The sequence below is a fragment of the Pteronotus mesoamericanus genome, unplaced genomic scaffold, assembly GCF_021234165.1.
Source record: "Pteronotus mesoamericanus isolate MK-2021 breed Mesoamerican mustached bat unplaced genomic scaffold, CSHL_Meso_final scaffold_31, whole genome shotgun sequence".
NCBI classification, from domain to species: domain Eukaryota; kingdom Metazoa; phylum Chordata; class Mammalia; order Chiroptera; family Mormoopidae; genus Pteronotus; species Pteronotus mesoamericanus.
In genome coordinates, this window is record NW_026555312.1 from 18806183 (window position 1) to 18833935 (window position 27753).

The 27753-nt window shown below is 40.0% G+C and overlaps 1 protein-coding gene across 1 annotated transcript in view; it reads right to left on the reverse strand.

The window, feature by feature from the left end:
- The window catches only part of SMIM13 (small integral membrane protein 13), a 29107-nt gene extending 10070 nt beyond the window's left edge, over positions 1 to 19037 (reverse strand). Inside the window, exon 1 of the mRNA XM_054591900.1 lies at positions 18067 to 19037. Coding sequence (XP_054447875.1) covers positions 18067 to 18142 — 76 coding nt within the window. The 5' untranslated portion in view covers positions 18143 to 19037. The remainder of the gene's footprint in view (positions 1 to 18066) is intronic.
- Between the last annotated feature and the right edge of the window lie 8716 nt (positions 19038 to 27753).

Consider the following 27753-nt stretch of genomic DNA (forward strand, 5'->3'; position numbering starts at 1 on the left):
TTTTGAGAACTCAATCTAAATGTTAAAAGGACTCATTTGCCTAAGGTACTGTGCTGAATAGAAATTATGAAAGTAAATTTACCGCTGGGGAAATTATAGTCAAGCTCAAAGATGAGAACCTCATAAAGGTCAAAGATTCCAAAAGTGGCTACAAGGCACAAAATGACCACAAAGAAAACTAAGGGAGGTTAATGAAGGTCTTTGGACTGAAAAGAAACCATGGTGAAGGCCTGTCGCCACTGGAGTTCCCACCATAAAACAATGCAGTTTGGGGATGATTAAGACAAAGCAAAGTTTCCTAGAGTGGAAATCTACAAAACAGGGAACTGAGAATAATTGCAGCAATAAGTTTTAGGATAAATAAGAGCACTCAGCTAGATCACAAACTCTCTCCCAATTTTAATGAAAAAAAATTTTTTTTAATCACTGCAGTGAGTGAGCAAACAATGTAAGAAATTCATAGAAACATCGAAATTTAGAACATGATGGCCAACTGGAGAAACTCTATAGAGTGTGGAGCAGCAAGTTAAGGCCACTACCTCTACACTCACCACTGCCCTCCACGACGAGCTAAACCACTTGACCGCACACCTCTTAATTTTTACCTGTAAATATGGAGGTAAGAAAACTTAAAAAGTATGTTTATTTTTCCTGGGTGTAAGGTATGTGAAGTTGAGGGTGGAGGGGGAGTATGTGGGTAGTGACACTGTTTCCCACAAAAAATCATGAGATAGAGAATATCCCTAATATAGACATGGAGTTCGTCTACTGGGCAACCAAAAAGAACACCCACTGTGCTTGGTTTTTACAATGGCTACTGTACAATGATGGGGGGAGAGGAATGCAATGTGAAAAGATAAATTATAGTGTTGATAAGAACTGCTATAAGGTTTACTACATTAAGAAAAGTTCAACAAGTTGTCCTCCAAGTAAAATGACTAAGTTCTTACATAGCTATAATTTAGGGAGAGAGAGAGAGAGGAGAATGTAGGAGAGGGGGATTTCCATATCACAGTACCTAGAATCAGTAAAATCTAATGCTTCTACAACAGATTGTTTTTCAGAGAGGGCTAAGTCTGAACAAGGAATGATACTAAAAATTTCAGGCAGTTTGAATGGAAAAACTATACACTACCTATGTACAGTGCGGGGCAAAAGTAGATTTATACTTGTGAGTACCTGAAACACAGTTTATTCTTGTGTTATAATTTACTCAAGGCTGCCTCAGACTTATTATTCTAGTTTCCTTTTCTCTCTCTCTCTCCCTCCCCACCTTACTTTTCTCCTTTCTTCTTTCTCTCTCTTTCTCTCTCCCTCCCTCCCACCTAGGTTGGGGGTTTGATTGGGTCGCATATAGGAGACAACCAATGGATGTTTCCCACACATCGATGTTTCTCTCTCTCTCTCCCTTCCTCTCACTCTAAAAGCAAGAAAAAAGTCCTCAGCTGAGGATAAAAATAAAACCAATGGACATGTCACATCCTCAGGTGTGGAAAAACAAACAAACAAACAAAAAACCTTCTCCAAAAGAAAAGTCCTGGCCCAGATTAATTCTACCAAACATTTAAGAAAGTATACAAACTGTGACAGACATCTCAGTAACCTCCATGAGTCAAGCCTTTCTATAAACCTTGTGTGACCTATATGCTTGAGTATGGGCAGAACCTGTGACCTGCTTCCAACCAATAGAGGTAATAGAATAGTTATTCCCTTTATTAGGTTATATTATATGGTAAAGGTAAAGTTATTTTGTAAAAGGTCTCGATAGGCTGATTCTGAGTTAGTCAAAAGGGAAATTACCCTAGGTGTGCCTAATTCAATTAGTTAAGTGAACATCTTTAAGAGAGAGTAGGCCCTTTCCTGGTATCAGAGAGATTCTCCTGCTGGCTTAAGAAGCAAGTCACCTAGCACTCTACAGTCACAAGAAACTGAATTCTGCCAATAACTACCTGAGGCAGGCCAACACCCTGACCGGAGATTTATGGGATGGGGGAGCAGGACCTAGCTAAGCCATACTCAGACTCCTGACCCACAGAAACTGTCAGCTAATAACTATGTTGTTTTAGGCTGCTAAGTTTGTGACAATTTGTTATGCAGCAACAGAAAAGTAGTATACCAATTCTATGCGAACTCTTCCAAAAATGAAAATTTGGTGACCCTTAAAATAAAACCTGACAAAGGTAGTTTTAAAAAACTGGATATATTCTTCATGAATGTAAATAGAAAAATCTTTAAAATTTAGTAATTCAAATCCTGCAATACATAAAGATGACAATAACTTGTGAACTAAAGGATTATCTAGGAAATGTAGGGTTGCTTTAACATTCAAAATTAAGGTAATTCATCATCTTTAACAGACAAAGAAAAACCACAAGGCCCCATTCACCACATGAGGACCCAGGCAGAGGGCTCTCACCAGAATGCAGCCATATTGGCACCTTGATCTTAGACTTCCTGGCCTCCAGACTGTAAGAAATAAATTTCTGTTGTTTATAACTTAAATAAATAAATAAAATAATTAATTGAAAGAAAAAGAAAAAAACACATGATCATCTCAATAGATACAGAACAAGCATCTCAAAAATCCAACATCCACTTCTGATTTTTAAAAAGATCTCAACAAAACAGTAATAGAAGGAAACTTTTCTTCTTTGATTTGATAGAGTATCTACAAACAGCAACAACAACAACAACAACAAACTCTACAGCTAACATTGTACTTAATGGTGAAAGACTACCCGTTTCTCTCCAAAAAGGAAGGAAGGAAGTCTGCTTTTACCCCTGCGGACCCTGAAAAGTAAGATACCTAATACCTACTAAGAAGGGCTCCTGATGGCTAAATGGGCTCAGATTTTAAAAACTGCCTAGCAGCTACTTCTACACAGGGGCCTCTCATGCAAACTGCTCTTCAGGTGCACTGAACTACCTCCCTACATCATGTTCCTGTCATCTGAGCCAGGCCCTATAAAGGGGTTTTAGGAACTGTATTTCAACCAGCAAAACTGAGGCCTTCTCTGTGTAGTCAGAGTAGCACAGCTACATCCCCCCACCCCCCATTAGCGTCTTCGCGGAACAATCAGAGCAACTCCATTCTGACAAATCAAGACAGTGCTTTCTGGACCAACTGAACTATGAGGATTTGAAGTCCTCCTTGGCATGGGGACAGACAAATCAGGTACCGGGACAGGGATTTATTCTCTACATAAGTCAGCTCCCCTCTGGCTCCAAGAGCATACTCACTTTCCCTTTCAACCAAAGACTGAAGACTGTGTTTCCTGATGTCTCTCGCCAGACCTGACCTACCCAGGGCAAAGTGGAACAGTCTGGACCAGAGCAGGTGGAGTAGGTAAGAACAGACTGTCTGGCCAGAGAGGGAGCTCACTCCAGGGCCACCTATGGGCCATGCTGTTCCACAGCCATACTGCTTCATAATTGAGCTGTAACACCTACTGAGCTGTTCCACAGCCATGCTTAATCACAATGGAACTGTGTGCAGTTTCTTTCTACACAGTAACTTAAATTGGGGATTCCTGTTGGCATTGCGAAGGACCATCAGTTAACAGCCCTTTCTTTCCAAACTGTACTAGAAGTGTAATGAGGTAAAACTAAAAGATATAATTGAACAGAATAGGTAAAACAATCTTTATTTGCAGTTCACATGAGCCTCTGGGTAAAAAAAATCCTGTGGAATTTACAAAAAAAAAAAAAAAAAAGAAATCCTCTCTACTGCTCCTCCCAACTTACTAGAACAGCAAAATTGGGCAAATTTACAGGATATAAAGGCAATATGCAAATAAATGAATGCATGACTGGTGATCTGAATTAGCAGTTTTGCCAAATATACTGTCAATATAAAAAATAATTTGTGTTTCTATATATTAGCAGCAAACATTAAAAGAATGCCATTTATAATAGCATCAAAAATATTAAACGTTTATAGTTAGACTAAACTAATACAAAAACTAAATTACATATCAAAATATGCAAAATGTTGCTAAGAGAAATTAAAGTCCTTAAAAAATGGAGATATAATATGGTCATGGACCTTAAATTACGATGTCAATTCTCTCCAACTTGACCTACAGGGTCAATGTCAATTTTGACAAGCTGATTCTGAAGCTTACGAGAAAATGCAAAGAATCTAAAATAGCTGAAACATTTTGAAAAGAATAACACTGCATAAACTACACAGTTGGCAAAAGGAATGGGTCAATGGAACAGAATAGTCCAGAATAAACCTATACATGTAGAATCAATTGATATTCAACAATTGCCTTTTCCATAAATGATGCTAAAACAGTTGGATAACATTATGTGTAAAAAAAAAAAAATCTTTAACTCAAACCATACACAAAAATTACCTCAAAGTAGGTCCCAGACTTATAGGCAGAACCTAAAATACTCCTAAAAAAATTTGTAGGAAAAAAATCTTTGTGACCTTGGGGTAAGTAATTATTTCTTAGATGTGACTCAAAAAGCATTAAATACAAAAAATTGATAAATGGGACTTAATTAACATGAACATGAAAAATGGACTTTTCTAAAGATATTTAAAATAAAAAGGCAAGATGCATATTAGAAAATATTTACAAAACATGTATCTAATAAGACTGTCTTCAAAATACATAAATTACTATAACTTTGATAATAAAAAGACAATGTAATTTTTTTAATGAGCAAAAAACCTGAACAGTTAACCACATTAGCTAGCTGTTGGCAATGCAAAACATTTGTCAGTTTCTTATAAAATTACCCAAGAGAAATGAAAATAATCCTAACATCCATCGATAAGTAAATGGATAAACAAATTGTGGTATTGAGGCAGGATGGTAAGCTAGGAAAATTTCCTGGCAAGTGGAATAGGGAAACTGAGACATATAGTTAAACAAGCAGTTTGCAGCCATCCCAAAAATCCTATCTACTGTAACCAAGGGCACTTAAGAGTAAATGGTTTGCACCTCTCCTCACCAACCAAAACACCCTACTCCGGGAGACAGCAGAAATCCAATTAGTGCCATTTGCCAAACACACCCAAGGACAGATGAAATTAGGGAAATAAAATCTCATTTTGGCACATCAGTATGAAGCTGATGAACTATTCTTTTGAGATCCTCCCTTAAGACCTCTCCCCACCAGATTCTCGGCCTTTAAAACCCCCCAAAACTAAGGCCCCCAGACATATCCTCCCAGGAGCATGCTTGCCCCTTTCCCTTCCCCCGCACCTTCCTCCACATACATGCATCTCCTAAACTCCAAGGAATCCCAGAGGCTTGCAACCACAGCAGCAATGGGCCCTGGCAGTGCATCTCAAAAGAACCCCCTCAACCTGTCTGTAAGACCCCCTTTTTCTGACTTCCCAGGGAGCTAAACCAGCCCCACCAAGGCTCATTTCTTTCTTATAACATTACCAGAGAGCCAAGGCAGCCCCTTAGGCGTTCCAGTTGCTTCCAATATCCTAAGCCCTTCCTTGTTTCACTGTCCCCAACTTTAATAAATGTCCTCTAAAAATCACCTAACCTTGTGTAGTGATATCTTGACTGCACCAAGTCAAGAACCCACACACTACTAGCCAGCTTGAGGCAGACCTCAATGCCAGGTCCCCTTTCTGGTAACATTTTACCCATACAACAGAATATTAACCAGCAACAAAGAAAATAAATCACTGATATACACCACATAGGTGGATTTCAAAAGCATTATACTAAGTAAAAGAAGTCAAATACAAAAACATGTCATATGATTCTATTTATAATAGATTCTAGAAAAGGCAGCATGGTCATGAAAAGCAGTTCAGTTGTTGTCAGGGGCTTGAGAAATTTTAACGGGGCACAGCCAGGGCCCTCCTCCCAAAGGGTATTTTGTAACGGAGTTCAGAGATTGGGGTGTCCAAGAAAAATATATTCTCCCCACCCCAGGGCGGGCCGCCATGGGGGATGGGAGCCTTGAGCAGGGCCACTGAGAAGTCATTTTGCATGTCAATAACAGGGCAGCTCCGTTCCTCATTTGCAAAGAGGATTATTTTGCGTATCACCAAAGCTAATCAGGAAGGTTTAAAAGACGTAATAAGGAATGTAACTGAGAGAGAAAAAGGAGAGACAGGGGCCTGCAGGAGAGAAAAAGGGACACATACTCTGGGGAACAGTGTGAAGACCACGCGGGAAGAAAGAGGGGAGAGAGGACTCTTGCTAGTGGGCCAGGAGAAGGTGCCACATGGTTATGGATTAAGAGCTGGAGATCGGGGCGACGCGGTAGATGGTGCTGCGACCCGCGAGAGGCCTGCCTAGCCGAGCCCCGGACTTCCGTTATTTTCTTCTGAGGGACGGTACCCCTGACTGGCCCGACTGGGCAAAGGGGGGAAGGCAGGACGGTGTGTGTGCTGGAGATTGTTTTAAAGGGATTTTGAGGTTTAAGGGTGACATTTAGCCATTAATCAAACCTGTATAACTTTTGAATAAATAGTTCCTTTCCTTTTCACCAAACTCTGCCATTCAGAGCCATAATTCCAAGGGCAGCGGGCAAAGGACCCACAACCGAGGGCTCCCGGGGAAGGAGGGTGTCGTTGTTTCGGTAATAGCATCTGGGCACCACCCCCCCTCAACGGGTCCTATTGTTCGGTAACAAAATGACTACGAAAGGACAGGAGGGAACTTTCAGTAGTGATGACAATGTTTTGTATCCAGATTGTGGTGGTGCTCACACTATTGTATGCATTTGCTAAAATTCATCAAATTGTGTTCAAATTTCTGTTCACACTTTTCAATGATCAACACAGTTTATTTTATTCTACTATTATTTTGAAATGTATATTATTCTAAGTAAAACCATATAAAACTAAGGATGGTTGAAATTTCTAAAACCAGATTTAATCTTTGAAAATTCATTTTTCAAACAATTAATTCACTTATTCACCTGTGCCTAAATATGATAGGTAACAAAAATACAGTCTATCGTCAAATTTCCCAGATTCGATTACTAGCAAAATCACCTGGCATAAACTCTTCAGGTGATGCACACAGGAGCACAATCTGGATGCCTCATGCTCCCATCTATAAACCCTATCCTAGCCAATTCTTCAAGAGCCAGAAATTCATTCATTTTTTCATTCATGCAAATATTCACCGAGCACCTACCATTTCCAAACACCATTCTTACTGCAATATATTTGCCCAATGATAATGAAGAACTATAGAAAAAAAAATAAAAGAGTAAGGAAAAGGGAGCATGTGTGAGGGAAGCTGGTATCTCAGAGAGGGTAGGGAGGCCTCGCTGACAACCAGAATGACAAGGCTGCCATTTACTGAGATGGTGAAGCCCACAAGAAAAGCAAGATCAAGAATGTGGTTTTAAGATATGTTAAACTTGAAATGATCATAATAATCAATGTTTAAGAGTTTTTATAATCCAATCTCCAGACCCCCACCCTGCTTAGAGGTCAGACGGTGGAGTTAAAACTTCCCATTCTCTAATTTGTTTGGTTTTTTAGTGATCAATCCCTATCCTGAAACTAGAAGGCCTACCCTGAGCCACCTCTCATTAGCATAAACTCAGGCCCGGTCAAAAAAGGCCTGCTATGAATAACAGAAGATGCTCCTATTACTCAGGAAATTCCAAGGGCTTGGGGAGCTCAGTGCCGGAACCCAGGAACACCAAATGAATTTATTATCCCATGGAGTTGAACTCAGTGCTTGCTGATTGCTCTTGGAGACATGGGCAAAGAAAAAGCCAAATTCTGTTTAAAAGGAAGGTGATAAAAGGGAACGAGCATACACACCCAAGTTGATGAATTCCATGTCAAAGTTGAGTGCATCCACATTAGTGAACCTTTTCTTACACTCTTGCAATTTGTTGTTGAAAGTAATGACTATGCTGTATCCTCTTCCAGGACTTGTCATTTAGTAGTAAGTATCTCAGAACTACATTAACAAGACATAGTCAAATAGTTGAGAGATGAATGGGTGTATGACACACCCAAAAGACTGGGAATAAATGACAACGGTAAAATAATGCCTAAGGTTTTGTGCATAGACCAAAAATGAGTTATTTTAGAAAAAGAGCCCAAGCTTTATAAAAACACCAGAAAAAGGAGTATAATCATGTATGTGAAACTGGCACTCAGGAGTCCAGAATTTTCTACAGTTAACCAGATAAAAGTGTCTTTCCTACTGGAGTATACAAGGTTTTAAGGGAAGGAATTATGCTTTATTCATTTATGGATACCCTTGACCACAACAGCACCTAAATAAATGTAAGAGTTCATTTAGTATTTTATTGAACTCTTACATGAGGCAACTCCATCACGAGACAACACTGGTTTGTACCATACTTAAAACTTACATGTAATGGGAAATTAATTTAACAATTAATATTGAGGAATCTTTCTTCATTCCTTTTGAAAATGCATGAAGGCCTACTACACACCAAGCACTGCTCCAGGATCCTGAGAGAGAGCAGTGAACAAGCAAAACAAGGTCCCTGCTTTCATTCAGCTTACACTCTCACTGGGAACACAGACACATGAAATCGCTCATTTCAGGGAGTGCTAAGCCAACATTAAATGACAGAGGGACTGGATGGACTACCTAGGTGGTTAATTGATGTGAAACCTGAAGAGAGATAAAAACCAGGAAGACTGAGGAAACTACAAGATTTGGTGGAATGTTGAGAGTAGTGGGGAGGAGAATGAAAGATATGTGGAGGAAAGAGCTACATCACCCAGATCCTTGGGTTGTATTTAGAGAGAAATGGGAAACCATTGGAGAATAGGTTTTAAGCAAAGAGTTGAGTGAGGCAGGATAATAAGGAGCTAGGAAAATTCCCTGGCAAGTGGAATAGGAAAACTGAGACATAATTAAAATGCCAAGCAGTTTGCAGCCATCTAGTAAATCCTATCTTCCATAACCAAGGGCACTGAAGGGTTAAACGATTTATACTTCTCCTCCCCAACCAGAGGACAAATAGTTTAAATCCCCCTCAGGGAGACTGATAGCAGAAATCCAATTAGTACCATTTGCCAACCACATCCAAGGACAGATGAAGCTAAGGGAATAAATTTTATTTTGGCACATCAGCATAGAGCAGATAAATATTCTATCGAGATCCTTCCCTAAATCCTCATCCTTTACAACCCTCAAGACAAAGGACGCAGTGCACATGCTGCATTTCCCTTCCCTCTCTTCTTCTCCCTTAGGCACAGCATCTCCTAAACTCTAAGGGTCCCCAGGAGACTTGCAACCAGGGGAGCAAGGGGCAGCAGCAGCTCATGCTTGAGCTAACTCCCTGAACCTGTCTCCAAGGCCCCCCTTTTATTTGACTTTCCAGTGAGCTGACAGCAGATCCACTTAGTCTCTCCCCTGTTGTTTCTTCTGTCCTAAGCCCTTTCTTGTTTCACTGTCCCCAGCTTTAATAAATGTACTCTTAAGAACCCACACACTACAGGCTGGCTAGAGGTGGTAACTGATCTAGCAAAGCAAAAGAAACAAAAATCTGGATGGCAGGAGAGGGGGATACTAATTGGAGCCAAAAGTCAATCAAGAACCACACAAAAGATCAAGATTTGAGATGGGAAAAGATGAGGGGACAGAAGAAAAAAGGATGGGACTTAAGTGCATTTATAGAACTGTCATGCAGGCAGCCAAGTTTACAACACTCAATAGGGTAATGAGTATTCCTCTCTGGAGAGATGGAAATAGACCTCCAGATACTTACAACTGGGGATTCCTCCAAAGAAGAAGCCCAATCATCCTGCAATGAGCCCAGAGCTGACACTAAAACAACAAAACAATTATATAACTATTACACGTATGGTGATAAGATACTACAAACATGAAGCAAGAACAGCTACTATAGAAGGGGAGTAACAGAAGACAAGAAATCTGAAGTTAATAAGTAGATAGCTAAAATAAAAACTTAAGATGTATAAGATAAAACCCCAAACATCCCCAGCCAAAAAAGGGAGAGGAAGGTAAGACAGAAAATAAAAGCTAAAAAGATAAAATTAAAGAATCAGGACAACACCCAACTAACAGAAGTTTCAGAAAAAATGAAGAAAATTATCAAAAATACAATAGAAATTTTTCCCAGAAATGCAGAATAAAATCTGAACCAAAGGACCCAGAAAAATGAAAAACCATACCAAGCCATATCATTACAATGTTTCAGAATACCAATAATTACAAAAAGACATTTTCAGGCAGGCATTAAGCTCAAGAAATCATTTTCCACGCACTCTTTCTTAGAAAGCTACTAAAGAAATGTGCTCCAACGAAACAGAAGTGTAAACCAAGAAATATGGTGACATGAGATCTCGAAAACAGTTTCCAGCAGAGAGGGTAAAGGGCAGGCTAAGAATAGAAGCTGTTGAGAAGAAAGGAGGCTTTAGAAACGAGTTGGGATGGTGGAGGGGTAGGGTTGGGGGAGAAAAGAACAATTTTTCTGAGCACATGGCATATATTTGTGATAGGTGTAAGAGACTGGGAACGTGGGGGGAGGGGAGCAAATAATGTGTACATACAAAACAGTAATACTAGGTCAATTAAAAATTCATGTATGAACCTCAAGAAAATAGAGAACCATATAAGAAAGGAAGTGTAGTCATATTACGAATTGACCAGCAGGGACTACTTACACAGTCAAAATATAAATTTTGACTATCAAGTTAGCCCAAAATTATCATTATTAAAGGCATGCAGGGAAAGAAATGGGGCCTTTACTATGGTGAGTAAATAATGTCTAAAACCAAAGAGGTCAAGAAATAGCTATGAACGAATTATTTAGGAACATAGAAGCAAATAACTAAGAGGGACAATAACACTGAGGATTGAGGGGAACTACTGTTTTTAAAAGCCTTTTAGTACTATTGGCTTTGAAATTTTCTTCTGTTAAAAACTTTTAAGCCCTGGCTGCTGGGGCTCAGTGGATTGAGGCCCAGCCTGGGAACCAAAGGGTTGCCAGTTTGATTCCCAGTCAGGGCACATGACTGGGCAGCAGGCCAGGCCCTCAGTAGGGGGCGCATGAGAGGCAACCACACACTGATGTTTCTCTCCCCCTCTTTCTCACTCCCTTACCCTCTCTCCAAAAATAAGTTTAAAAAATCTTTTTTAAAAAATAAAAACGTTTGAGAAAACATTTTCTGAATAAAAAATGCCTGACCAGTATGTGAGAAGTAAATTGTAAAGAAAAGAGGGAGTGGAAAAACACTAGTTAGGAAACTAAGGCAAGCCAAAAATTGAGATAGCAAACATGGAGAAGAAAACATTTCAGATTTTTAGATGTACAGATGCTCCTCGATTTACGATGGGGTCACTTGTAAAGTGTCAGATCCCAAAAAATCCATTGTAAATTGACAATATCATAACTCACAAATGCATTTAATTAACTTAACATACTAAACAGCACAGCTTAGCCTGGCCTATCTTAAATGTGCTCAAAAGTAACTGCCTTCTTCTTACCAGCAGCAGGACACATTGATGGATGTTTTGTAGACAGGATGGGATGCCAAACCACAATATCCAAAAAGCTCAATACAGTACTCTTGTAGAGTATCAGCGGTTTACCCTTGTGATCAGTTGCTTACTCTCATGATCCTGTGGCTTACTGGGAGCTGCAGCTCAATGTGCTGCCCAACTTAACAAGAGTATACAACTGCATGTTGCTAGTGCAGGAAAAGATCAAAACTCAAAATCTAAAGTATGGTCTCTGTTAAATATATATAGTTTTCACATCATTGTAAATTCAAAAAGTCAAATAGTCCTAAATTGAACCATTGTAAACCAGAGACTATCTTCATTAAGTATAAGATGCTTATTAGATATCTAAGTGGAGATATTAAGAAAAAAAATTTTGATGCATATGCCTGAGATGGAGGAGAGAACTGAAAGCTGGAGATACCAATTTTGGTCTTCAGTTAGTTAATATTTAAATCTCTAGGACTAGATAATGTATCCTATAGGTAGAGAATGAAAGAAATTGAAAATAAATCTGTATTAGAGCATAGTATGTTATAGAAATATAATAGAAAATAGCATGCATCTCATGAGGTAAGAGCAAGTACTAGTCCATAGAATTTTTATGTCATAGAGAGATATAGGTAGATAGATGTATAAGTAAACTGATTAATATATGTAGTTTATATACTTACAAATGTACTGGGAATAAGGTAAGATGTATTTCCTATCGTAAACTGAGATCAAAAAAAGCTAAGAAATTCTAGGGGATGAGATGCCAGGAAAAGATAAACAACTAGACACGATGGTGGGAAGAACATCATGAAAGTATGTATATGTACAAGAGCCAAGAGAAATGCTTCATGGAATCTGGAATTACAACTAAATTGTGGAGAAATCACCTGGAACAAACAACTGAACAATAGCGAGAGAGGAGCCTTATAACCTCAGATAGACAGAAGAATCAGCTTTAGCACACCTAACTGGAAAGGAGAGTAATAGAGACTCAAGAAGGCAAGTGGGGCACCTACGGGTGGCAGCACCAGAAGGATATTGAAACAGCCAGTTGGATCCCCCTGAGAAGGGCAGGGTCTAAACCATAAGCAGGAATCTCCAGCCCACAGCAGCAGAGCCCAAAAAGTACACAGATAACAGCTAGCTGCAAAAAGCGGCAGGGTTGCTCTCTGCCTGAGACAGGTGGCTGGCGATGCAAAGAGCCTTTTAAAGGGCCAACGCATAAATTTTTATTTGCAGCCACTTACCCTTGTCTCTGACAAAGGCAGGGGCAGAGTGGGATAGAGACACCTGAGGGGAGACTGAGGAAGGAAATTTTGGGGAGAGAACTGAGAGTAGCCAGTGGGATCCTGGTGCTGACTCACCCCCCATTTGGCAGCAGCCATCTTGCTCAGGCAGAGACCACTGCCCTGGGCGGCAATAGTGTGAGAGATATAATAAACCCGCACCCAGGAGGCACTCAGCCCTGGCCCGGTGGTGCTAAAGCCTGACTGCTGAGTACAGAGTGGCAGCCAAAGATAGTAGACCACTGTCTAAAGGGGACGCAGAGTGATCTAGAGACACCTGAGGAGAGACTGGATATGGAGGCTTTGGGGAAGAGAATGGAGAGAGTAGCTGGCGGGATCCTGCTGCTGACTCCTCCCCTATAAGGCAGCAGCCATCTGGCTCAGGCAGACCACTTCCTTGAGCGGTAGCAGCTTGAGAGGACCCAATAACCATGCCCCCAGAAGGGGCACTGCCCTGCCCTGTGGTGTCTAAGCCTGACTGCTGAGTGCAGAGTGACTAAATTAACAGCTGAAGGAGACAGCCAGAGACAATAGATTCCTGGAAATCTCGAACAGACCACCTAAGGTCAGACAGGGTCAACATCTGACATCATCAGAGTCAGATTCAGAAGGAAAACACAGTGGTCTTGCCATCGAAGTTCACACCACAAAGTCAGGAAGTCACGACAGATTAATTTAAGAGGCAGAAGCAAAAAAGAAGAGTCTCACACATAATGAGAAGACAAAGAAACGCCCCCTAGTCAAAGGGAAAGGAGGAATCCCCACAAAGAGAACTAAATAAAATAGAGGCAAGTAAACTATCAGATACTGAGTTCAAAACAACGGTTCTAAGGAAGCTCAATAGGCTCAGTGGGCTCAGAGAGAATTACAAAAATCTACAGGGAAACTACGAGGAACTTATTGCAAACTATATCAGCATGAAAAATGACACAGAAACTATCAATAAGGGAAGAGGAATTGAAGAATACAATTTCTGAATTGAAGAACACAGTACAAGGGATCAATAGCAGGCTCAATGAAGCAGAAGATCGAATCAGCAAGCTGGAGGATAAAGTGGAAAAAGCTCCCAGAAAGAGCAAGAAAATGAAAAAAGACTCAAAAAGAATGAAGAGACATTTAGAGAAATACAAGACAACCTGAAATGTAATAATATCTGTACAATAGGGATACCAGAAGGAGAAAGGAGGAGGAAGGGATAGAGAACTTGTTTGAAAAAGTAATGACAGAAAACTTCCCTAATTTCAGGAGAGAAAAAGTCATGCAAGTCCAGGAAGCACAGAGGATCCCATTCAAGAGGAAGCCAATGAGGCCCACTCCAGGACACATCATCATTAAAATGGAAAATATCAAAGACAGAGAGAATCCTAAAGGAAGCAAGGGAGAAACAGGTAGTAACATATAAGGGATGCCCGGTACAGCTAGCAGCTGACCTCTCAACAGGAACACTACAAGCCAGAAGGGAATGGCAAGAAATATTCCAAGTGATGAAAAGCAAAGGCCTGCAACCAAGACTGCTCTACCCAGCAAGCCTCTCAATTCAAATGGAAGGCAAAATAAGGAGTTTTCCAGACAAAAGAAGGCTAAAAGAATACACCTCCACCAACCCAGCATTGCAAAATATACTAAAGGAACTGCGTTAAGAAGAATAAAAAGAGTCAATGAATACCCAGTTCCTTTCACAGTCACCAACACCTGGTATTACCAATATTTTTAATACTTTTGTGACAATGATGTGTTATTTTAATTGTTACTTTATTATTTGTTGAAACTAAACCTGTTTTTGTATTTTTATTGCCTATTTCATTGTTTTTAAAAGGCTTTAAAAGACTTTTTGGTATTCTTTATCCATTTTTTGATTAAATATTTGTAGAATTTTTTCCCTAAAAAAGAAAAAAACTGTTAATCCTTTTTTAGAAATGTTGCAAATACTTTCCTATTCTATTACTTTTCTTTAACTTTTTTATATGTATATTACTAAGTATTTAATATAGTCATATTGTCAATATTTTAATTTATAGCTTCTGGGTTTGAATATTTTACTTCAGGGTAAAAAAAATATTATTTTGTATTTTCTCCTAAAACTCCTTAGATTTTACATATTGATTTTTAACTCAACTGAATATTTTTTGCATAATGTATGAAACAGGGCTCTATATTAGTTTTATTTCAAGTAATAGTGGTCCATACACCTTATTTGTTGAATAAGCCTTATTTTCCCCATTCACTTGAAATATCAATTTAATCATATATTACATTGTTAGATATATACGTTTGTTTCTAGAGTGCTTATTTTATTTCATCGATCTACTTGATTATTTCTGTGCTGGTGTCATGTTTTAACTGCTGAGACTTAAAATGGATTTAAGTTTTTTAAATATTTTATAATGGATTTTGACATTTAAAAAATAAATAAAGTCAATCTGCATTTTAAAAAATATAGAAAGAAGGAACTCCTACCTTTTGCAACAACATGGATGGAACTGGAGAATATTATGCTAAGTGAAATAAGCCAGTCAGTGAAAGACAAATACCATATGATCTCACCTATAAGTGGAATCTATTCAACAAAGTAAATTAACGAACAAAATAAACCACAGGCATGGAAACATGGAGCAGATTGAAAGTGACCAGAGGGGATGGTGAAGAAGGACAATGGTGGAAAGAAGGAGAAGGGACTAGACAAAGAACTTGTATGAATGACCCATGGACAGAGACAACAGAGTGGGAATTGACTGGGGGAGCTGGGTGGGATGGGTGGAGGAGGGCAAAGTGGTAAAAACTGAGACAACTATAATAGAATAAACATGATTTATAAATAAATAACTTAAAAAAAGAAAAAGTCCTTCATGGAAAGAATGCTCACTAGTATAAGAGGTTAAGTACAATTAGAACTAATAAGTGACTACAGAATTAGCATTATGGAAGCCATTTGTTACTGAACTTGACAAGGTCAGCTTCAGTGCATGGTGGGAGTAGAAAACATTTTAGAATGAAGGAGAGTCTGACAAAGTAGACACAACCAATGTAGAGGGCAGAAGGAAAACCTCCCTGGGAATCTGAAATTTGAAAATCAATTCACTGTGTGTAAGTGCCCAGGAAGAGTTCTAAAATAAACTGGCTATGATTTCCATGGCACATAACTGTGTCATAGACTTCTAACCTCCACTGTAAACTGGATTTAGAGAGAGGGTCTTTTAATTTTTTTTTTCAATCTTCACCTGAGGATTTTTGTGGTAGTTGTTACTAATCTTAAAGAGAGGAGGGGAGAGAGAAACATCAGTTGCCTCCCATACCCACCCTGATCCAGGATCCAATAGCAATCCTAGGTACGTGCCCTGACCAGGAATCAAACTAACAACCTTTGGTGTATACAAGGACGCTCTGACCAACTGAGCCACTCAGCAGCCTAGAAGGAGAGATGCCTTCAGAGAGCTAATTAAGGTTAAATGAATTCATAAGGGTGGGGCCTTAATCCAATATAACTGGTGTACTTACTAGAAAAGATTAGGGCAGAGGAAAGGCCATGTTAAGACACAGGGAGATGGAGGTATCTATCAGTCAGGGAGAGAGGCCTCAGAAGAAATCAAACCTGCTGACGCTTTGATATCATATTTCTGGCCCCCAGAACTGTGAGAAAATAAATTTCTGCTGTTTAATGTCTGTGGTATTTTGTTATGGCAGCCCTAGCAAACTAATACAGTACCGTAGTTTCTCTCTCAAGTCTGGTAGGATCCTTTCCTCCTCTCCTCAAGCCTCAGGGACAACCTAGTCAAAACACGAAGCTTCCTCATCATTAGCTCTCCCAACAAAAAAATGTTTGGATTGCTTCATAATGTTATTAGTTCTTGACCATTCCAATCAAAATAAGGTGTTCTTTTACTTACTGCACCTCACCTCTAATTCCATAATGTTTTCTGAAACCAAAGACAGGGCACTTTAGGAAAAAATGAGTAGTCAAATAGCAACTGAGAGCTGCGTGCAAGTCTGATATTTGCAGCAATTAGGAACTTTGATGTCCCAAAGGCAAGTTTGGCAAATATTCTATCAAAGGTGTTGTCACATGTCACAAGGTCTACATGTCACTTTGCCATCTCCAGGTAGTCTGCATCTTCAAATTACAAAGAAAGCATATGCTTTCCTCCTTCCTCATATCCAAAACAAATCACAAAGATCTGGTTTTCCTTACTTCAAGAATCCTAAACACCCAAAATGCTAACATCAAAAGCAGGAAATTGATAAAGTCTTTTCAATGGCTTTATCATTAGAAAAGAAAGGCTGTAAGTTAGCAGCTTTACTCTGGTGCCCTAGTAAAGGAAATTAGAAGTATATATACAACCATATAGATATAAATACATATTTATGCATATGCACAAACACATATATCTTCTCCAAACACAACTTTCATAGTGAGCAATTAATACATTAATCATGTAATGAATGCACCCTGGTATTAATTTTGAATTCTGATCAATTACTGCATTAACCTGAAACCATACTCTAATATAGCAATTATGAAAAAATACACTACTTGATATCTGGTTCAAAATACTTCCCAAATTTTCACAGTTGCTCAGCCACTCTGCTAAAAGACCACTTGTGGTTATCAACACCTGTATATAAAGAAATCAAAAAGATCTAAAATTGTGCTAATATTACCTTGAGAAGAAAGTTGTATGTCTTCTCATTCCAAAAAGGAAAAAACCCACAGCAAACAAAATAGCACTATTATTACAGAACTAAGAGTTGGGTTACCTGACCCTGGAAGTTTAATATAGCCAATGTTTTTAAGGTCTACCTAGTCTCAACATATCTGTTTGGAATTTAGTTTAAGCCTGAACTCAAGTAAACAAACAACTTCACACGTGCTTCAAACCCAGCTCTGACTCTATTTCTGATTAAATGAAGGTAGCAAAACCTCTCTTTATTTTAGGGTAAGAATCTGCAAAAAAAGAAAAAGGAGTAACCAATCAGTTCACCTTCGAATACAGGCCAAGGTTAAAATCTGGGCAGACTGTGGTAAGAAAGGCAATCAAGAGCAGACGCTGACGGTGAAGCAATATCTGGTTTAACCCTCAGTGAAGATGCCCAGACCTGGATCCTGTTCTGTCCCTCTCCAGGATGCCAGACGGCCTGTCATGGGTCAGGGGTACATCTCCTCTGAGGTCACTCCTGAGAGGTAAGTGGACAACAGATGATTTTAAGACACTTGTCCATCGAAGCCTTAAATTTTTTTTAACCAGACAGAACACGCAAGTCAGCAACACTAGTAAAGCTGGCGCGTGTGCCGCAGCGTGCAATTGCCCCACGGCGGATGCCCCACTCACCGCACACCATCAGCAGCAGGACGATCAGCAGCGTGGCCACGAACACCAACAGGGTCAGCCCAACGTTGTGCCACATCTTGGGCGGGGGTAGGGGGGGCGCGGTGAGGGGGCGGCCCGCTCAGAGCAGCGCGGCGACGGGCGCGGGCGGGCCGGCGGGCGGGTCCCGGGCTTCAGCGGCGAGCACCAAGCGGGGCACTGCTCCCCGGCGGCATGGGAGGTGGGCGCCCCTCGGCAGCGCCCCCAGGGGGCGGGGCGGCGAGGCGAGGGGCAGGCAGCGCCCCCAGGGGGCGGGGCGGCGCGGGGCAGACACCACAGCCAACCGCCCGACCGACCCTTCTTGCCCAGGTCGGCGGAGCACGGTTGAAGGCGTGCTGCGGCGAGCCCCTATCCACTCATCGCTCCCGGGAGCCGGGGACACGGCGCCCGAAGATCCCGACGGCGGCCGGATGCGTTTCCATGGCGGACACCACGAGCCTGTGGACTGGAGAGAGGGCAAGCACAGGCACGCGCGGCGATCACACGGCCGTCGCGGCGGCGCGCCCCGAGGGTTCCCTCGGCCCTCAAGAACGGCAGATAACGTCTCCTGGCAGCCGCTACAGCTGCTCCCAAGTCACAGGCCCCCTCCCCCTGCCGCAACCCCTCATCGAGAGTCCCCACCCCTTGCCGCCTCCGCGGCGCAGAGGCGGCTGGGAAATGAAGTCCAGAGTCCCGTGGAGGTTTGGGAATACTGAGCTATAGGAACTACAACTCCCAGAATGCGCCACCTCCCAGTTGCTTTGCTTCTCCCTCGCTCGTTCCCTCTCTGTCTTTGGTGTTTCTCAAGCCACAAGCACTGTCTACCGACTGGGAGTTTTGTGTTCTCAGAACCCCCTCAATTGGCTGTGCCAAAGCGCCAGACTGATTTCAACCATTATTCCACGTACAAAGGCGCTTGTTTAAAACCATGAATGACGAAGCACGGAGAGGAAAGAAAGGAGTGGCAGCTGCCTGAAAAACTGGTTGCATATGAACCTAGCCCTGTACCTGGGCTATGTAGTTGGAAAGTTGTACACTTGGGACTTTTGAGGAAGTACTCGCGTTTCTGCCAAAGAAACTGGCCAGAGGCATGGAATCTCCCTTTTCTTCCTGTAACAGATGTTGTTCTTTGTTTTCACAGGTACTATATTTTAAGAAATGGTCCGCGGTGGATTTAAGGACATCCGCTTTGCCCTCAGTTTATCGTAGTTGTCAATTTAACCCATGCTACATCCTTGAGAACAAGCGACAGACGACCCAGAGCTGAAAATTTTGCTGCACTGGCTTGAACAAACGACTGTGAAACAGGGCACTGTAATAACGTTCAGTATTCTGTCTCTACGTGAAATTAGAAGTCCTCAATTCTGATAGATTACATTCATTTTTTAAACAGGTACCCCCAAAAGAGGAAAGAATAAATGTGTAGGCCACTTTTAGAAGGAACCACATACAGCCTTGACGTTTTCCTCATTCTCTTGCACCTTCCAAAACTTTTATGTTCTACAAATTCCTTTACATTGTCCTCTCTCCAAAAGCAAACAAAATCTGTGTAGGAATCCCTTGATTTAATAAATATATCCTGACCATACCCAGCTGCCTTACTCTGTGACCTGTATTCCCTACGCAACAGTATTATAAACAAATATATACTAGATATGAAATATTAAGGGATAATGACTTTGCAAAAGATTAATACAGGGTTCTTATGAAGAGAGTGATTACAGTGCAGTTAAGATGTATTTATAAAATATAAATTGATGCATCTTTCATTGAGGGTTGAATTTTATTATATAAATAAAGTTTTATTAAAAATCTAGTTGAAGAGTGGAAAAGAACATAGAAGAACTGGACGAATTTATTTTAAAGGCTTTTATCTCTCTTCCCTTCACGTGTGTTGAATATCCAGCAGAGCCAAGCATTATTGTAAGTGCTGGAGATAGAGTATAATAAGACAAGCAAAGGTATATGCTCAAAATGCTTATTATAGTTGGAAGATACAGACAATACACATAAATAGGAAAATCTTGGGAAATGCTAATTCTTAAGTTGAAAACAGGACAGTGTGATAAAGATAGGGGTGTTATATATTTTTAATACTTCATTTTTTTATTGTATTTTTTCATAATAGGGGTGTTTAGATGAGAGGATCAAGGAAGGTCTACAGGAGAAAGTGTCATTTAATATGAGACCTAAATGACAAAAAGGGTTCAGCCATGGAAAGACCTAAGAGGAAGAGTGTACCAGGTGATGGGAGCAGCTAGTGCAAAAGCTACAAGGAGCAAATAAACTCAGCCATATCTCTAAGCCTTGATAGTGTTTCTCAGCCCTGGATGTCCATTTCAAATCATTCGTAGATTTGAAACTTACAAATGGCCAGCCCTCATCCCCATACCAAATAAATGAATATTGGTGAGGTTAGGCACAAGCACAGTAGTTATTAAAAGATCAGCTGATAACTGTTGTGAATCCCACCATTAAGAACCATTATTCTAAAGCAGTGATTCTGAATGAATGGTCTCTGGTCCAACAGAATCAGCATCACCTGAGAACCTGTGAGAAACACAGGTTCTCAGGCCCTACCCCAGACCTATTGATTCCAAAACTCTGGAGTAATCCACGTAAAAGGTGTTGTCTTGAATTAGGGTAGTAATCAATAAAGTGAAAAGTGGACAAATCAGGGATATGTTTTGAAAGGAAAATCATGAAGATTAGTTGCTGGATTAGATGTGGAGACTGGTGAGAAAAAGAAAGAAAAAATGACTCAGGTTTTTAGCCATAGCTTCAAGGTGAATGGCAGTGCCATTTCCTGGAATGGGGAAGACTGTGCGACCATCCCCACGCAATGCTATAGAAACTCCTGTCTTTACAAATGATTCTTAAATGTCTGGGTAAAGATGTTGTGGCTGGGACAAGTTCACCCAGCCAGGAAACAAAGACTCCTAACTCAAAAGTCCAAGAGCTTTTCCACAAAACCATGCTGCCATATGTCTTATCATTTGCTATATATTAGCATAGATCATTTTTCTAAAGACAAATTCTGTAAGGGTTTTCAAGAATAAGGTTTGAGGTAACTTGAGCCACAATTATTTCTATAGTTCTACTTACAGTTCTCACCCCTGAATAAAATGCTCTGCTCTGCTCCTTTCTTTCTGACTACCTCAGTCCTACTTATCCTGCAATGTCTGTCCAATTTCTTCTTCAGGAAAACCTCGTGATTCCTGTTCATTTGTCTCTCTAGCTCATCTAAGGCAATTGCCTCAGCCTTACTAGTACACTGGGATTACCCAGGTAGCTTTAAAAACAGATCGCTGGTTTCATGTTGGGCATACTGAAAGTGGAGAGTATGGTATAAATGGTCTGTTATTGTTTAATATCCTCCAGGTTTTGCTGAACAGTCAGACTTGAGGAACACTAGTGCCAACTATATTTAAAAATTAAATAGGTATTTACCTTGTGATATTCCTTGGGTTGTTTTATATTATTATTTTATATATACATAATACATATTATTTATATATGTATAAATAAATCTGATTTTTCAAAGGGAACATTTACCCCTCTCTGCTATTTCCTTCCATAAGGGAGAAAGCTCAATTGGTAATAATACGTCTGGTCTCTCTATGCTCTTTTATTCCCTCTGTGGCTGGTGAGGGGAGGAATGACTTATCTAATTGGTACATTTAGAAAAAATAAACTGGCTTTGCTGAGCTCATTTCTTCCCACATTCTTCTTGAGCTGCCTTATGTCTTACTAGCACAGGCTTTCAGCATAAGGAGGGCTACCCAAGTTCAGCAATGGCTCAGACGAGGGTTTAATTGACAGGCCAGACTGACTCTCACATTATTATATGTTTTCTGACTTAGTCTTTATTATTAATAAAGGTGATATTATGGCCTCTGTATGTCTTACTCATTTTTAAAATTTCTCAGTTGGGCAACATGTATTCATTGTTCCCCTCAGTGATCCCACACTGTTTTGAAGATAATTAAGGGAAGGAGCCAGGAATTCGGTGTTTCTGCATTGCCATGTATTAGGTGCTTCTCAGAGACTGATTTTTCCAAACGTTTGATCACTAAAGCTTGGCAGTAGCCCTAATTTTTAGCCATGTGTCCTCTAAATATTATGGTAAAAATTATACTAAATGTGGGATACATACAAAGTAACAAAGGCAAGACTCTTGTCCTCAAGGAAACCCAGTCCTACGGCAAGTATTTACCAAATACCTACTTTGTGCCAGAAACTGTATTTTCCAGTAGCAAAACAAAAAATAAACAAAATACACCTCCTTACATAAAAGAACCCAAGCCTTTTTTCAATGTTGACCCATCTGTGTTTCATGAAATCAATTTAATGAGGAATTGACCAATCTCTAAAGGAATAGGATTGGATAGGATAGGATAGGTCAATATGTACTACAACTAGTAAAGGCAAGTACTACTCATGAAACTTATTTCAGTTATGTGCGTGTGCGTGCGTGCGTGTGTGTGTGTGTGTGTGTGTATGTGTGAATTGAGTTGCAATGCAAATATATATTCTTACTGTGGGTTACAGTTTTTAAAAGCTGAATATCCATAAACTAGCAGGGGAATCCACACATGTACATAAGTGACTATTAAATATTATTTTACATGAATATCATAGGTATTTTATAAATAAGATTGAGGTTTAGGAAATCTAAAAAGTTTGGTAGTAGGTAATGGATAATTTGACATTCAAACCCCAGTGTGTCTGACTTGAAATTTTGTTTCCATTGTACCACAAGACTGGGGATGACAGTAGGAAAGTTCTTGAGAAAAGGGGAAGATTAAGGAAAATGTCTTGAAGTCATGAAAATGCATTTTGTGTGTGTATGTGGGGGAAGAGTAAGGGTCCTTAAGATTCCATGAAAAGACACAATTTCTTTCAGTTCTAATGAATTTGTAGTAGAGGTATTATATGGTGGTTGAGAACTCCTGTTTTATAATTAGACTCTGGCTGTGACTTCTGACTTGGTTGAATTACTTCATCACTCTAAGAGTTCAAGCCTCTGTTACTTTTGTAAGCATTTGTAAAATAGGTCTAGTAATAGTACCTTTTTCATAAGGTTGTTTTGAGAGTTTAATGAGATGCTATAAAAAAACTTAGCACAGCACCCTACACTTAGGAGGTCTTCAATAAATGTTAGCTATTAATCTTAAAACCTAATATATTCTAATATATATTGAAAGGAACTGGATAGCAGGATTGGTTTCATTCAACTCATTTTTACTTAATTTAAAAAACAGTCTGTTTGAGTTTGATCACAGAAGCAGAACCACCATGTGCACAAGCAACAAAGTAATAGGGGAATTATTTTAAGAATCAATGACAATTGTATGAATTAAAAGCAATTAATTTATAAGAATTAAAGGCAATTATTATAAGAATTATTGTGAGAATAAAGGCAGGGCAGTTCATGCAGGCATTTGCCTCTATGTCTAGTGCTGAGCCTGTAGTTGCTATACTGGAAGTTGGGAAGGAAAGTTGGATGTGGACAAGAGCAGGGGCAAACTAGGACCGATGTAGACAACTGTTACCTACAAAGACTAACTGGAACCTGTGTCTGTCTCCCCTCTCCTCCAACATTGATGCTATAGGTGGCATGTAGGAGAAGCTGGAACCCTTTACCCTGGAACTATACACACACTCAGTCCAGGAGTTGGAGAAACTGGAGAAGGGGATGTGCCAGAAGCTGGAGTATGTTAGTTTCCTAGGACTGGTATGACTAAGCACCACAAACTGGGTGGCTTAAAATATGAGAAATTTATTCTCTCATAGTTCTGGAGTGAAGTCTCAAGTGAAGGTGCTGGCAGAGCCATACTCCTCCCCGTGAAGGTTCCAGGTGAGAATCCTTTCTAGCTTCTGGTGGTGGCGGGAGATCCTTGGCCTTTCTTGGCCTGCAGTGGCATCCCTCCAACCTCTGCCTCTATTTTCACATGGCATTCTCCCTTATGTGTTTGTATCTCCATGTCTTCACATGACCTTCTTATGAAGATATTAGCCATTGGAGTTAGGGCCCACACTGATCTAATATAACCCATCTTAACATAAGTAATTAATTAATCATATTTGCAAAGACCCTGTTTTCAAGCAAGATCACACTGTGAGATTCCAGGTGGATATAAATGTGGGGGAGGGGAGGAGATAACACCATTCAATCTTATACATGGAGAACCCTTAGCTGAGTGCTTTCCCCTTGGCAATTGGTGGGCTAGCTGCAGCTCAGAGACAATGTACCTGGCACCCTCCACCAGCCATTAAAACAATAAAAAAAAAAAAAATTTGCACTTGCTTCATTTCTACTTCCCAAATAGCATCCAAAATATCTCTGTTGGCCAATACATGTCCAGAAACAAATAGGAAAGGAAATTCTGGAAAATTCCAGCTTAATGCTAAGTTGATACAGTACAAAGCCACCACATAATGAGAGTAACTGAGGACTTTTTTTTTTAAAGATATTATTTATTTTCTTTTTAGAGAGGGGGAAAAGAGGGAGAGAAACATCCATGTGTCATTATCTCTTGCACACCCCCAGCTGGGGACCTGACCCAAAACCCAGGCATTGCCCTGACTGGGAATCAAACCAGCAACCACCTTGTTTGCAGGTCAGCACTCAATCCACTGAGTCACCCCAGCCAGGGATGGCTTTTTCTTTCTTCTTACCTTTCCTTTTTTTCTTTTTTAAAGCAAGAAAATAACTTGATAGATATGTTTTAAAAATACTGATCTGCAGCAGAGTAGAGGTGAGACTGGTGAGGAAAGATTATAGACATTAAGAGATCATTGGCATAGTCCAGGATAGAATTCTCTAAACTTTTTTGATTGTGTTTTTACTAGACTAGATATGTGGGGTCAACCTCCTGGCTGAATACAACTTAAAACTCTGAATTAAAAGAAAATACGTGTCAAAAAACTAATAAAATAATGAGCAAGAACTGACCCAAAATTGGGGAATAGACAGAAATGGAAATCCAGCAGTGTGAGCTGGGCATTTGGGGATTCTTTTACCCAAGGGAGCATCAGAAAGTCCTGAAGAGATGCTGAGCAACTCTGGGGACTCTGCTGAAGCTGGCTTCAGGCTCAGGGTGCCTGGAGACTACCAGGCACATAAGACTGAGACACCAAAGGGCTGTACCACAGGTGGAAAGGGGAGCCAAAAATAAACCTACAGCCTGGGTCAGCTTTGCCTGATCTAGTTGGCCCAAAAAAGTTTAAATCTTGAAATTGGATTAAGGGAATACTGGGTTACTAGAGTTCCAAGGCCTGGCAAAAATAAATGAAAAAGCTCAACACCCTAGGCTTCAAATTATTTCTACAAATAACCTTTCAAATGTAATTTTCAGCACAAACGCAAACATTTTTTATTACTTCCCATTCTTGTTAAAAGCATTTTTTGAGCACACACTTTAATACATGTTTTGTTTTGTTTTGCTTACAGAGATGAGCTAGAAATGAAATAAAGTATTTAAGTTTTTATTTTTAGTGATAGGCAACAATTTTAATGTCAATGTTTAGTTTGTCAAGGTGACAAAATACCACAAACTTGGTAACTTAAAATGACAGAAGAAGCCCTCGGTGGGTTGGGCGTCTTTCTGCAAACCAAAAGGTCACTGATTCCTGGGCGATTCCTGGTCAGGGCACATTCCTGGGTTGTGGGCCAGGTTCCTGGTAGGGAATGTGCAAGAAACAATGATCGATGTTCACACATCAATGTTTCTCTCTCTCTGTTTCTCCCTCCCTTCCCTTCTCTCTAAAAATAAATACATAAAACCTTTAAAAAAATGACAGAAATGTATTCTATTACAGGTCTGAAAGCTGGAAGTACAAAATCAAAGCAATGGCAGGGCCATGACCTCTCTAAAGCCTCTAGGGAAGGATCTATCCTCAGCTCTTTGAGTTTCTGGTAGTCCCCGGCACGCCTTGGCCTTTGGCAGTGTAAATCCAATCTTTGCCTCCTCTTCACATAACTATCCTCCTTCATTGCCACTGCCTTCTCTTTTTATAAGATTATCAGTCATTAATTTAACTAATTCCAGATTCCACCCACTATGTGAAATTAGAATGTTCCTATGAAATCTTTCATAAGTGAAAACTAAAGAAGCAATTACCATTAATTTACATGGAAAAAGATTTTTAGTGTTTCTAGACCCCCAAAATAAACTACCAAATCATACCAAATACTCTTAGTTACATCCATTTTACACTAAGGAAAACACCTTTCTGAGATCTTTTAGGCATTTTTAAAATTTAATATATTTTATTGATTATGCTATTACAGTTGTACCAATTTTCCCCGCTTGCCCCACTCCACCCAGCACCCTCACTCCCTCAGGCAATCCCTACACCAGAGTTCATGTCCATGGGTCATGCATAGGTTCTTTGGCGGCTCCATTTCCTAGACTGTATTTTACATTCCCATGGCTATTCTGTAACTAATATTTTTACTTCTCAATCCCCTCTCCTCTTCACCCATTCCCCCTTGCCGCCTCCCATCTGGCAACCATCCAAATGCTGTCTGTGTCCACGTTTCTGTCTCTCTTCTCCTTGTTTGCTTAGTTTGTTTTTTATACTCAGTTGTTGATAGATATGTATTTATTGCCATTTTATTGTTCATGGTTTTGATCTCCTTCTTTTTCTTAAATAAGTCCCTTTCACATTTCATATAATAATGGTTTGGTGATGATGAACTCCTTTATATTTTCTTGTCTGGGAAGCTCTTTATCTACCCTTGGATTCTAAATGATAGCTTTGCTGGTAGAGCAATCTTGGCTGTAGGTCCTTGCTTTTCATCACTTGGAACACTTCTTACCAGTCCCTTCTAGCCTGCAGGGTTTCTTTTGAGAAATCAGCTGACAGTCTTATGGGAACGCCTTTATGGGTAACTATCTGCTTTTCTTTTGATGCTTTTAAGAGTCTCTCTTTATCTTTAACCTTTGGCATTTTAATTATGATGTGTCTTGGAGTGGGCCTCTTTGCATCCATCTTGTTTGGGACTCTGTGTGCTTCCTGGCCTTGCATGTCTTGTTCCTTCACCAAATTAGGAAAGTTTTCCTTCATTATTTTTTCAAATAGATTTCCAATTTCTTGCCGTTTCACTTCACCTTCTGGCACCCCCATGATGGGAATGTTGGAATGCTTTGAGTTGTTCCAGAGGCTGCTTACACTATCTTTGATTTTATGGATTCTTTTTTCTTCTTGTTCTTCTGATTGCTTGTATTTTGCTTCTCAGCTTCATCTGCTCTACTGTTGTTTCCCTGTGAATTGTACTTACATTCAATTAGTGTATCCTTTGTTTCTGACTGGATCTTTTTTATGCTGTTGAGGTCCCCACAAAGTTCCTTGAGCATCCTTATAACCACTGTTTCAACTCTACATCTGATAGATTGCTTATCCCCATTTTGTTTAGCTCTTTTTCTGGAGTTTTGTTCTGTTCTTTCATTTGGGCCATGTTTCTTTGTCTCCTCATTTGGCAGCCTCCCTGTGTTTGTTTCCATGTATTAGGTAGAGCTGCTTTGACTCCCTGTCTTAGTAGAGTAGCCTATTGTAGAAAAGCACACCAGTAAGTTGGATGGGGAAGAGCTTTAGGTAATTGCCAGGGATGAGCACCCTGTGTGAACCAGGTTTATGGAGTCTCAGATATGGTGTCACTGCTGT